Source organism: Chiloscyllium plagiosum, chromosome 6 (genome assembly GCF_004010195.1).
Source record: "Chiloscyllium plagiosum isolate BGI_BamShark_2017 chromosome 6, ASM401019v2, whole genome shotgun sequence".
Lineage (NCBI taxonomy): Eukaryota > Metazoa > Chordata > Chondrichthyes > Orectolobiformes > Hemiscylliidae > Chiloscyllium > Chiloscyllium plagiosum.
Genome location: NC_057715.1, coordinates 77,657,612 through 77,670,039, shown reverse-complemented (window position 1 = coordinate 77,670,039; position 12,428 = coordinate 77,657,612). Strand labels below are relative to the sequence as shown.

Genomic DNA, 12,428 nt, shown 5'->3' with positions numbered 1-12,428 from the left:
TTCTAGAATACCACTGGCAACCACTTTCAAATACAGAAACATTACCTTTATTTTCTGTAACTGAGCCAATTTTGGGTTTAACTTACCACATTACCATGGGCTACTTTTGCTGACTAGATTGGCAATTAGACCTTGTCAAATGCCCTGCTAAAATCCATGTAGATGACGTTCGTTGCTTTATCTTCATTATCACAAGTACCAAATATTTCTTTTTGTTTGTTATGTCTTACATTGTGATTACTTTTAGGATGCCTGTAGATCACCCATTCTAGTGATTTTGTTCCTTTACTACTCCTCATCTCCATTCAAACTAATTCTACATCTTGATCTCCTGACCCAGGGTTATTTATAACTATTGCACCAATGCCAACCTTGGTCAACAGTGTTTCCCTTCCATCTTTACCTAGCTTCCTATTCTCCTTGTCATGACACAGTCATATTTCAATTATTTACTTCAGTATGTGATATCACTTTGTTTACTTTATGAATACTACACACTTTCAGATACAGAGCCTTTCGTCTTTTTGTTACCTTTGTAACACCCAGATGTCATAGAATCCCTACTGTGTGGAAACAGGCTATTTGGCCCAACAAGTCCATACCGACCCTCCGAAGAGTAACCCACCCAGACCCATTCCCACTATCCTATATTTACCTATGCACCTAACCCACAGATACCTGAACACTATGGTCAATTTAACATGGCCAGTTCACCTAACCTGCACATCTTTGGACTGTGGGTGCAAACCAGAGCACCTGGAGGAAACCCACACAGACACAGGGAGAATGTGCACACTCCACACAGACAGTTGCGCAAGCTTGGAATCAAACCCAGGTCCCTGGCACTGTGAGGCAGCAGTGCTGACCACTGAGCCATTGTGTCGCCCGCTGTGACTGTTGGATAGGACAGGGATAATAAACCTACCGTCTTATCACTTTGTATTTGGGAAATTGTGTCTCACTAACTTGGAGTTTTTTGAAGAGATGACAAATAAGATTGAAGGTAGAGAGGTAGGCATTGCCTATATGGATTTCAGCAAAGCGTTCAACAAGGTATTGTTAGACTGGTTAGTAAGGTTAGAGCACATGGGATCTAGAGGGAGCTAGCAAATTGGATACAAAAGTACCTTGAAGGTAGGAGACAGAGCATGGTGGTAGAGAATTGCTTTTTGGACTGGAGGCCTGCGACAAACTGTGTGCCCCAAGGATCGGTGCTGGGTCCACTGCTTTTCGTCATTTTGTATTGATGATTTGGGTGTGAATATAGGAGATATGGTTAGTAAGTTTGCTGATGACACTAAAATAGTTGGTGTAGTAGACAGTGAAGATGATTATCACAGTACAATGGGACCCTGATCAGAAGGCCAATGGGTTGAGGAGTGGCAGACAAGAGTTTAATTTAGATAAATGTGAGGTGTTGCATTTTGAAAAGGCAAACAAGGGCAGAACTTACACAGTTAATGGTAAGACCCCAAAGAGTGTTGCCAAATAAAGATACTGAGGGATACAGGTGCATAGTCCCTTGAAAGTGAAGTTGCAGTTTGACAGGGTATTGAAGGACACGTTTGGCATTCTTGCCTTCATTGATCAGAACATTGAGTATAGATATTGGAATGTCATGTTGTGCTTGTACAGGACAATGGTGAGGTATCTTCTAGAGTACTGCGTACAATTCTGGTGTCTCTGCTATAGGAAGGATGTTGTTAAACTTGAGCGGGTGCAGAAAAGATTTATAAGGATGCTGCCGGCACTGGAGGATTTGAGTTATTGGGAGAGGCTGAATAGACTGGGGCTTGTTTCCCTGGACATCTGATGCTAAGGAATGACCTTTTCGAGGTTAGCAAATTGACAGTGGCACAGATAGGGTGAATAGATTTAGATTAGATTAGATTAAATTCCCTACAGTGTGGAAACAGGCCCTGAGGTCCAATAAGTCCACACTGACCCTCCGAAGAGCAACCCACCCAGACACATTCCCCTACGTTCACCCCTGACTAATGCACCTAACATTAAGGGCAATTTAGCATGGCCAATTCACCTAACCTGCACATCTTTGGACTGTGGGAGGAAACCGGAGCACCTGGAGGAAACCCACGCAGACCCAGGGAGAATGTGCAAACTCACCACAGACAGTTGCCGGAGGTGGGAATTGAACCCGGGTCCCTGGCGCTGCGAGGCAGCAGTGCTAACCACTGAACCACCGTGCTGTCCTTACCAAGGTCTTTTTCCTGAGTAGGAGGAGTTTAAAGTGAGAGGGTGAGGGGTAATGCTTTCACAAACAGGATGAAATGTGTATGGATCAAGCTGCCAAAGGAAGTGGTGGAGGTGGGTACAGTTACAACATTGAAAAGCCATCTGGCTAGATAGAAGAATAAGAAGGAATATGGCCTAAATACTGGCAAATGGGACGAGATCAGATTGGGATGTCTGGTCAGCATGCATGAGTTGGACCAAAGGTTATGTTTCTGTGCTGTGCTGTATGTCTGTGTGACTCTGTGATCTTCATTTCCACATTATTATTTGACTCCTGTCTTGACTGTACCCTTTGATTTCCTATATTGACCCAAGCATGATCTCTCTCCACTACTCTTTAGATTAAAGTCTTCTCCTCTTCCTGAGCTATAGTGATTTGGGCCAAATACTGGCAAATGAGACTAGTTCAGAATGGGATGTCTGGTTGTTGAGGAAGAGTTAGACCGAAAGGTTTGTTTCCATGCAGTATGACTGTACATGGTTTGCTAGAACACTGGTTACAAACCATTTCAATGGTACAACCCATTAAATTAATGCCAGTATTCCATGAACTGGAACTCATTTCTCCCACACCAGTCTTTAATCTGGTAAAGTAATTTTGCTAATCTAATTAGTCCTTTGTAAATTGACACATGGCTCTGGTTATTATCTTTTAGGTTTTGCTGTTTAATTTGATGCCTCGCTCTTCAAACTATTGAAGTAGAAACTCTTTCCTTGCCCTGCCTATGTTATTCGTACACACCTAAATGAACCACAAAACTGAATTCTCTCCATCCAGCTTATTGTCCAGCCCCGGCCAGATACCCCAAATGCTTGCACCAGGTAGACAACATACTTGTGCTTTTGCCTACACAGAACCATGCATATGCTCCCCGATATACTATCCTCTAGTATCATTACATTTACTTTGCAGCCTTCTCTCTCATTCAAATGAGGCAGAAAGAACCTCAAATATGTTGGACAATTGCAAAGACTGAGGCTTCTACACTCCTGTCCTCTAGGTCCCATTATCCTTCTCACTCAGTTATGCCTCCCCTTCCCCTGACCAAATCAGAAGACTTTATCTAAAGAGGTGTGATTTCCTTCTGGAACAAAATATCCAGGCAACTTCCCCCTCCCCCCGGTACATTGGTGTTTACAACTTGAACTCAGTTGCAGCTGCTTGAGCTTTTAAATATTTTACTATAGAAATATTTGCGCTGTATCAAACTGATATCCACAAGCCCCCATGTGGCAGCTGTGACACATCATCTGTTCTGCCATCCATTAATTTTTTTTAAAATTAACAATTTGAATGATTTTTACAACTATGTTTAATTTTTAAATATTTTTTAACCTTACTACTATTTGCTGTATTAATTTAATCCTTAGAAATAAAATACACCTTGACGACTTAATCACCAAAAAACTAGTTTCTTCCCGACAGTAGAGTAGGCTTCGATTTCGAACTGCCAGCCCTCTGCACCCGGATGTTCCTTTCACTCACTCTTCAAACTGATGCTGACCACCTCTGGTCTTTTTGCTTTAAAAAAATGTGGAGTAAAATGGGAAAACAAATTAAAATGAAATACCTCTTTTAGAAAAAATGTGTTTGTAAAAATGGTCTCATTGCCATTCCTATACATTTCATTAATACTTAATCGTCTGGCCTATTCCGGTTCCATATTCCTGGCAATCAGCCCCTTGAGCCTGTTCCACCATTTCAGAACATGACTGATCAATGACCTCACTGCCACATTCCTGTAATATTTCCATATTTCTTGACTGCATTAATAACTACACTATTAATTTCTGTCTTGAACTATTTAGTGACTGAACCTCCACAGCCTCCTTGTGTCACGAATTCCAAAGGTACACCAACCCTTTCACCTTGGGCCTAATTGGCTTGCCTTTAATACTATTTCATACTTTCATTTCTGTCTGCTGGTTCTGGATCCATAGTGTCATAGAGTTATACAGCATGGACACAGACCCTTCTGTCCAACTCATCCATGCTGACCTAGAAATCCTAAATTAATCTAGTTCCATTTGTGAGCACTTGTCTCATATCCCTCTAAACCTTTCCATACTCTCACACCCATCCAGCAGACTTTTAAATGTTGTAATTGTGCCAGCTTCCACCAGTTACTCTGCTTGCTCCATACACGCACCACCCTTTGCGTGAAAAAGTTGCCCCTTAGGCCCCTTTTAAATCTTTCTCTTCTCATCCTAAACCTATGCCCACTAGTTCTGGACTCCCACAACCCAGAGAAAAAAGACTTTGTCTATTTTACCTATCCATGCTGCGCATGATTTTATAAACCTCTGTAAGGACAGCCCTCAGCCTCTTGACGCTCCCAGAGAAAACAGTCCCAGGTTATTTAGCCTCTCCCTGTAGCTCAAACCCTCCAATCCTGGCAACATCCTTGTAAATCTTTTCTGAACCCTTTCAAGCTGCACAACATCCTTCCTATAGGAGGAAGACGAGAAATGTACACAATATTCCAAAAGTGGCCTGACAGATGTCCTGTACAGCTGCAACATGACCTCCCAACTCCTATGCTCAGTGCTCTGACCAGTAAAGGAATGCATACTAAAAGCCGCCTTCACTATCATATCGACCTGAGACTCCACTTTCAAGGAACTATGAAACTGCACTCCAAGGTCTCAGCAACATTCCCCAGGACCTTACCATTAAGTGTATAAGTCCTGTTTTGATTTGCCTTTTCAAAATACAGCACCTCACATTTGTCTAAATTAACCTCCATCTGCCACTCTTTGACCCATTGGCCCATCTGATCAAGATCCCGTTTTAATCTGAGGTAACTTTCTTCACTGTCCACTACACCTCCAATTTTTGTCATCTGTAAACTTACAAATTATACCTCCTATGTTCACATCCAAATCATGTATATAAGTGATGAAAAACAGTGGACCCAGCACCAATCCTTGTGGCACACCACTGGTCACAGGCTTCCAGTCTGAAAAGGGCAATCCTCCTCCACCACCCTCTGTCTTCTACCTTTGAGCCAGTTCTGTATCCAAATGGCTAGTTCACCCTGTAGTCCATGTGATCTAACCTTGCTAACCAGTCTCCCATGAGGAACCTTGTTGAACGCCTTACTGAAGTCCATGTAGATCACATCCACTGTTCTGCCCTCATCAATCCTCTTCGTTACTACTTCAAAAAAAACTCAATCAAGTTTGTGAGACATGATTTCCCTTGGATAAAACCAGGTTGACTATTCCTAATCAATCCTTGCCTATCCAAATACATATACATCCTGTTCCTCAGGATTCCTTCCAACAACTTGCCCAGCACCAATGTCACACTCACCGGTCTCTAGTTCCCTGGCTTTTCCTTAACATCTTTATTAAATAGTGGCACCACAATAGCCAATCTCCTGTCGTCCGGCACTTCATTTGTGACTATTGATGATCCACATATCTCAGCAAAGGTCCCAGCATTCACTTCCCTAGCTTCCCACAGAGTTTGAAGGTACATCTAATCGGGTCCTGAGGATTTATCCTCCTTTGTGTTTTAAGACATCCAGCACCACATTTTTCAAGAAGTCACCATCTATTTCCTCACATTCTGTTATCTTCCATGTCCTTCTCCACAGTAAACACTGATGCAAAATACTTGTTTAGTATCTCTCCCATCTCCTGTAGCTTCACACAAAGGCTACCTTGCTGATCTTTGAGAGGTCCTGTTCTCTCCATAGTTACCATTTTGTCCTTAATATATTTATAAAATCCCTTTGGATTCTTCTTAATCCTATTTGCCAAAGCTATCTCATGAACCCTTTTTGCCCTCCCAATTTCCCTCCTAAGTTTACTCCTACTGCCTTTATCCTCATCTAAGGATTCACTCAATTTCTGCTATTTATATGTGACATATCCTGCTTTCTTTTTCTTGACCAGAACTTCAATTTCTCTAGCCATCCAGCATTCCCTACACCTACTAGCCTTGCCTTTCATCCTAACAGGAACATACTGTCTCTGTACTCTCATTATCTCATTCGTGAACATAGAACAATACAGTGCAGAACAGGCCCTTCAGCCCTTGATTTTGTGCCCACCTGTAAATTAATCTAAGCCCATCCCCCTATGCTAGCCCATCATCATCCATATGTTTATCCAAAGACTGTTTAAATGCCCCTAATGTGGCTGAGTTAACTACATTGACAGACAGGGCATTCCACACCCTTCCCACTCTCCGAATAACGAACCTGCCTCTGACATCTGTCTTAAATGTATCACCCCTCAATTTGCAGCTATGCCCCCTCATATAAGCTGACGTCACCATCCTAGGAAAAAGACTCTCAATATCCATCCTATCTAGTCCTCTGATCATCTTCTATGCCGCTATTAAATCCCCTCTTAGCTGCCTTCTCTCCAATGAGAACAGACCCAAGTCCCTAAGCCTTGCCTCATAAGACCTTTGCTCCAGACCAGGCAACATCCTGGTAAATCTCCTCTGCACCTTTTCCAATGCTTCCACATCCTTCCTGTAATGGGGGCAGCCAGAATTGCACACAATATTCCAAGTGAGGCCACACTAGTGTTATGTACAGGTGCAGCATGGCATCACGGCTCCGGAACTCAATCCCTCTACCAATAAAACCTAACACACCGTATGCCGCCTTAACAGCATTATCAACCTGGGTGGCAACTTTCAGGGATCTATGAACATGGACTCCAAGATCCCTCTGCACATCCACACTACCAAGAATCTTTCCATTGACCCAGTATTCTGCTTTCCTGTTATTCTTCCCAAAGTGAATCACCTCACATTTATCAGCATTGAACTTCATTTTCCACCTCTTGGCGTAATTCTGCCATTTATCCAAATCTCCCTGCAACCTTCAATGTTCTTCCAAACTGTCCACCACTCCACCGACTTTAGTGTCATCTACAAAGTTGCTAACCCATCCACCTATATCTGCGTCCAAGTCATTTATAAAAATGACAAACAGCAGTGGTCCCAAAACAGATCCTTGTGGCATACCACTAGTAACCAGACTTAAGGCTGAATATTTTGTATCAACCCACCACTCGTTGCCTTCTTACAGAAAGCCAGTTTCTAATCCAAACTGCTAAAATCGTTTTCAATCCCTTGCCTCCACATTTTCTCCAATAGCCTACCATGTGGCACCTTACCAAAGGCTTTACTGAAGTCCATGTACACCACGTCAACTGTCATACCCTCATCCACATGCTTGGTCGCCATCTCAAAAAACTCACATGAGACACGACCTGCCCTTGATGAAACCATGTTGACTAAGTCCAATCAGATAGTTGCTTGCTAGATGATTATAAATCCTATCTCTTATAATCCTTTCCAAAACTTTTCCTACAACAGACATAAGACTCACTGGTCTATAATTACCTGGGTCATCTCTGCTGCCTTTCTTAAACAAGGGCACAACATTTGCAATCCTCCAGTCCTGTGGTACTGAACCTGTAGACAATGACGACGCAAAGATCAAGGACAAAGACGCTGCTATCTCCTCCCTAGCTTTCCAGAGAATCCTTGGATAAATCCCATCCCGCCGAGGGGACTTATAAATTCTCGAATGTGTGAAAGCAGATAACTCCTCCTTACTAACTTCAATCCTTTCTAGTGTAATAGCCCGTATCTCAGTCTTCTCGTGTACAATATTCTGCTTCCCAGCATCCCAATTTTGCAGCTGTCCCTTTACCTATGAACATCTACACCCAATCAATAGCACTATCAACCTGGGTGGCAACCATCAAAATTGGCCTTCCTCCAATTTAGAACTTGAACTTTTCGATTCTGTCTATCCTTTTCCATCACTATTTTAAAACTAACAGAATTATGGTCACTGGCAGCAAAGTACTTCCCTACTTGCCCTGCCTTATTTGCCTAAAGTAGGTCAAGGTTTGCGCCTTTTGTAGTCAGTACAACCACATACTGAATCAGAAGATTTTCTTGTACAGACAATAAATTCCTCTCCATCTAAATCCTTAACACTATGGTTATGTTTGGAAAGTTAAAATCCCCTACCATTACCACTGCTCAGCGAATGTCTTTTCGGCACTGTTCTGTCATTAAGAATTTTGAAAATTTCTATAGATTGTCTCTCGTTCATATAAACTCCAGAGAATACCATCACAGTATCATTAATCTCTGCTCATAGAAATTAGAATCCCCACAATGTGGAAACAGACCATTTGGCCCAACAAGTCCACACTGAATCCCACCACCCCCCCAAAGAGTAACACACCCAGACTCATTGCCCTATCCTATAACTCTGCATTCCCATGACTAATGCACCTAACCTACACATCCCAAAACACTATGGGGAATTTGGCATGGCTAATTCACCTGACCTGCACATTTTTGAACTGTGGGAGCATACCAGAACACTCAGAGGAAACCCACACAGACTGTGGGAGAACGTGCAAACTGCACACAGGCAGTAGCCCGAGACTGAAATCAAACCCGAGTCCCTGCTGCTATTAGGCAGCAGTGCTAACCACTGGGCCACCGTCCCACTACCCCATGTATCAGACTGGTAAATGTCTGATGCGTTTCTTCTATGATAAGTGTTTCCTTCCTTATGCAAAATGACTAGAACTGCGTAGACCAAGTGCAATCTCATCAATGTTCAATACAACTAAAATGCAACTTCTTTGCTCCTGCATTAAAATCCTATTGCAATAAAGGTTAACATGCCATTCACCTTCTGAATTGCTTGCAGCAACTGCATGCTTGGTTTCAGTGACTTCTAAATGATGATTCCAAGATCCCTTTGGACAACACTTCCAACTTTAAGAAACACTGCACCTTTGCTTCCTCTTCCAAAGTAGATAACCCTACGTGTATCCACATTATATTCCATCAGTCATGCTCCTATCTGCTCACTCAGCGTCTCTAAATCTTGAAGCATCTTTGCATTCTAAGCAATGACTTTTCCAACAAGTTTTGTATAATCTGTAAACTTGGAAATATTACAAATGGTTCCCACTACCAAATTGTTGATAAAGATTGTGAACAGCTGAGGTACACACAATGAATTTTTCAGTATCCCACTGGTCTCAGCCTGCAAACTCAAGCATGACCTATTGTGTTCAGAGATTATAGTATGAATTAATGTAAACTATTTAGACCTGTGGTAATTTATTATTGTAATATTTTGTAGTAAACTGATGAATGTAAGCACTCTGTATGACCTAATAACAAGCAAATGTTTCCTTTTAGGGTGAATAATTGTGTGGGATTTTCGAACTACAAATATTTTATGCTTTTTTTGGCATATTCTTTGTTATATTGTTTATTCATTGCGGCAACTGTGCTACAGTACTTCATCAAGTTTTGGACAGTAAGTTCATTTTTATTTTGATATTGCATGTTCTGTAGAAGATAGATATTTGAAGGTTGTTTTTTATATCCAAAAAACTTTGAAATCTTGATAAGCTGTAATTGGAACCCCAGTTATCCATAGTAACAGAGAATGCCCTTCCCTAAATTAAGATTAGTAAGTAATCAAAAGTCCTAAATTGTATTATCGATTGTTTTACCTCTTGCATTCTCTCCAGCAATATTTACCTTAGCTCTCTCTAGCAATAGACACTTTGTTTAACTTGCTGACATGTTCATCTTGCCTTGCAAGTTGTCAACGAAGACCCAAGATAGGGGCAAATTATTAAAGATGCTGGAATCTGTACTGAAAACAAAAAATGCTGGAGATCACAGCAGGTCAGACAGCATTTGTGGAGAGAAAACAAGCTAACGTTTCAAGTCTAGATGTCTCATCTGAGCTGTGATCTCCAGCATTTTTCATTTTCAGAAAGTTAGTTTATTAAATTTGATTCTAGTGCCAACTGTTGATTTCTGGACAACAGAAATGTTTGTTGAATGTAGTTTATTGTCACACAATTCAATTTTTTATATTTGTTCATGAAATGTGGGCGTGGTTGGCTAGGCCAGTATTTATTGCCCAGAATGCAGTTAAAACTCAAGCAAGTTGTTGTAGGTCTTATAGTCACTTGTAAACCAAACCAGATTAGGACAGCAGTTTATTTCCTTAAAGGACATTAACGAACCAGATGAGTTTTTCTTGACAATCAATGATGGCTTCATGGTCATCATTATACTCAATTCTAAATTTCTGTTGAATTTAAACTTCTGCCATGGTGGGATTTGAACCCATGACCCCAGAAGATTACCTGGGACTCCGAGTTTAGTGATGGGTCAAATCTACAATCAGCAGCCTATAATGTTCAAAAAGCAACAGTCAAATTTAAAATGTAAACAGCCTTACTGTTTAACCATGCAACTTGCTGGTGTTTAAACAGGCTACATAAAGTCAGCAATTCTGCTGAAATAAGTGCTGTGGAGACTGTTAATGGAATTGTTAGATTGGATGTGAATATGTAGAACCAATACCAGACATGGTTGGGTGGGGGGTATAGAAATTTCATAAACAGCCTGTTCAGGTGTGTTACGATACATGATCTGAAGCAGATGGGACTTGGACCAGGGTCTTCGGGCTCAAAGGCAGGAACACCACCACTGTGTCACCAGAGCCCAGTTTGGTGGGTATACTGTTGCAACATTGATCAGGTCCAGCTGTTTCATTTGGAGATTGGGAGCTTAAAACTGAACACCACCTCTCAGAACAAATGTAGTTGAATGCAGCTGCAAACTTATGTAAGACTTTTCCTGCAGCTAGTGGCAACATGGATATTTAAGGTTCTGTTGTGTTTGCAAAATTGATTGAATCAGCTCAGTTAGTGAGTTTGAGAAGATTTGTAGCTCAGGTTGAGGTTCTGGATGTCGGTTTGCTCACTGAGCTGGAAGGTTCATTTTCAGACGTTTCATCACCATACTAAGTAACATTATCAGTAAGCCTCCGGATGAAGCACTGGTGGCATGGCCCACTTTCTATTTATGTGTTTAAGTTTCCTTGGATTGGTGATGCCATTTCCTGTCATGGCAAGATTTCCTGTTCTTTTTCTCAGGAGGTGGTAAATGAGATTCAAGTCAATGTGTTTATTGATAGAGTTCCAGTTGGAATGCCATGCGTCTAGGAATTCTTGTGCATGTCTCTGTTTGGCTTGCAAGGTAATGGATACCTTGCAAGAATGCAAGGTAATGGATACCTTGCAAGAACTGTAACAAACACTACATTGGACAAACGAGTAGAGAACTAGCCACCAGGATACATGAACATCAACTAGCCACAAAAGGACACGACCTAGTCTCACTAGTATCCTTACGTACAGGTGAGGAAGGACGTCACATCAACTGGGACAACACATCCATCCTAGGACAAGCCAAACAGAGACATGCAATGAGAAATGGGCCATGCTATCAGTGCTTCATCCAAAGGCTCACTGATGATGTTACCTAGTATGGTGATGAAACGTCTGAAAATGAACCTTCCAGCTCAGCGAGCAAACAAGCATCCACAATCAGTTCAGTATTTAAAATTTTATTGCCGTTTTCCAAATGCTAATTTGCTTAATTACTTTGTATATTTTAGCATAATTTTAAAACTATAGCTCAAGTATTGATTTCTTTCATGATTGCACAGTTCAACCTGATAAACGCATAACCTATTAACGGATTAACATAGCTAATTGGCAAATATTTCTCATTTAACCCATTTAATTATGTAGAAGTTGTGCAGATACAACATGTGCTAAAAGTATATTTAACATAAATTCTTCTCCTGATGTTTACTGCTGGCCCTGAATTTACTGTATTTAATATAATTAATCAACTGGATAAGTAATAGTTTGCATTGGTTTAGTCATGGATCAATCTGAACCATACTGATCAATTTTAATGTTCACCAAGATGATGTTGATTGTAAAAACACTTCTTTTATACTTTTATACTTTATACTTTTAGGCATTCCAACGTCTTGCATAGAATGTATTTAAATCTCTCCTCTCCAACAATTTATCTTGATCCAAATTAATGAGCACCATAATATGCTAGTATGATCGTTTTGATGTATTAATCATACTTAAAATTGGATATTGCCACTGAATTTTGGATTGTTTTAGTTTCCAGTGGGAATTGAAGTAAACTGTTACTGCATTTTATTTGGAATCAGCAGAAAGATCTTCATCCCATAACATGCATCTGGATACGGACCCAGTCCTAAAGATAAGCAGGTGCTAACTCACTCCTGCATTTAACCTTTTTGAATCAAGCA

The 12,428-nt window shown here is 41.0% G+C and overlaps 1 protein-coding gene across 6 annotated transcripts in view; it reads left to right on the top strand.

The window, feature by feature from the left end:
* The window catches only part of zdhhc20b (zinc finger DHHC-type palmitoyltransferase 20b), a 116,698-nt gene that overhangs the window by 63,943 nt on the left and 40,327 nt on the right, over positions 1 to 12,428 (top strand). For all 6 annotated transcript variants that reach the window (XM_043691932.1, XM_043691931.1, XM_043691933.1 and 3 more), the window contains one exon: positions 9,461 to 9,581. In XM_043691932.1, coding sequence (XP_043547867.1) covers positions 9,461 to 9,581 — 121 coding nt within the window. The remainder of the gene's footprint in view (positions 1 to 9,460; positions 9,582 to 12,428) is intronic.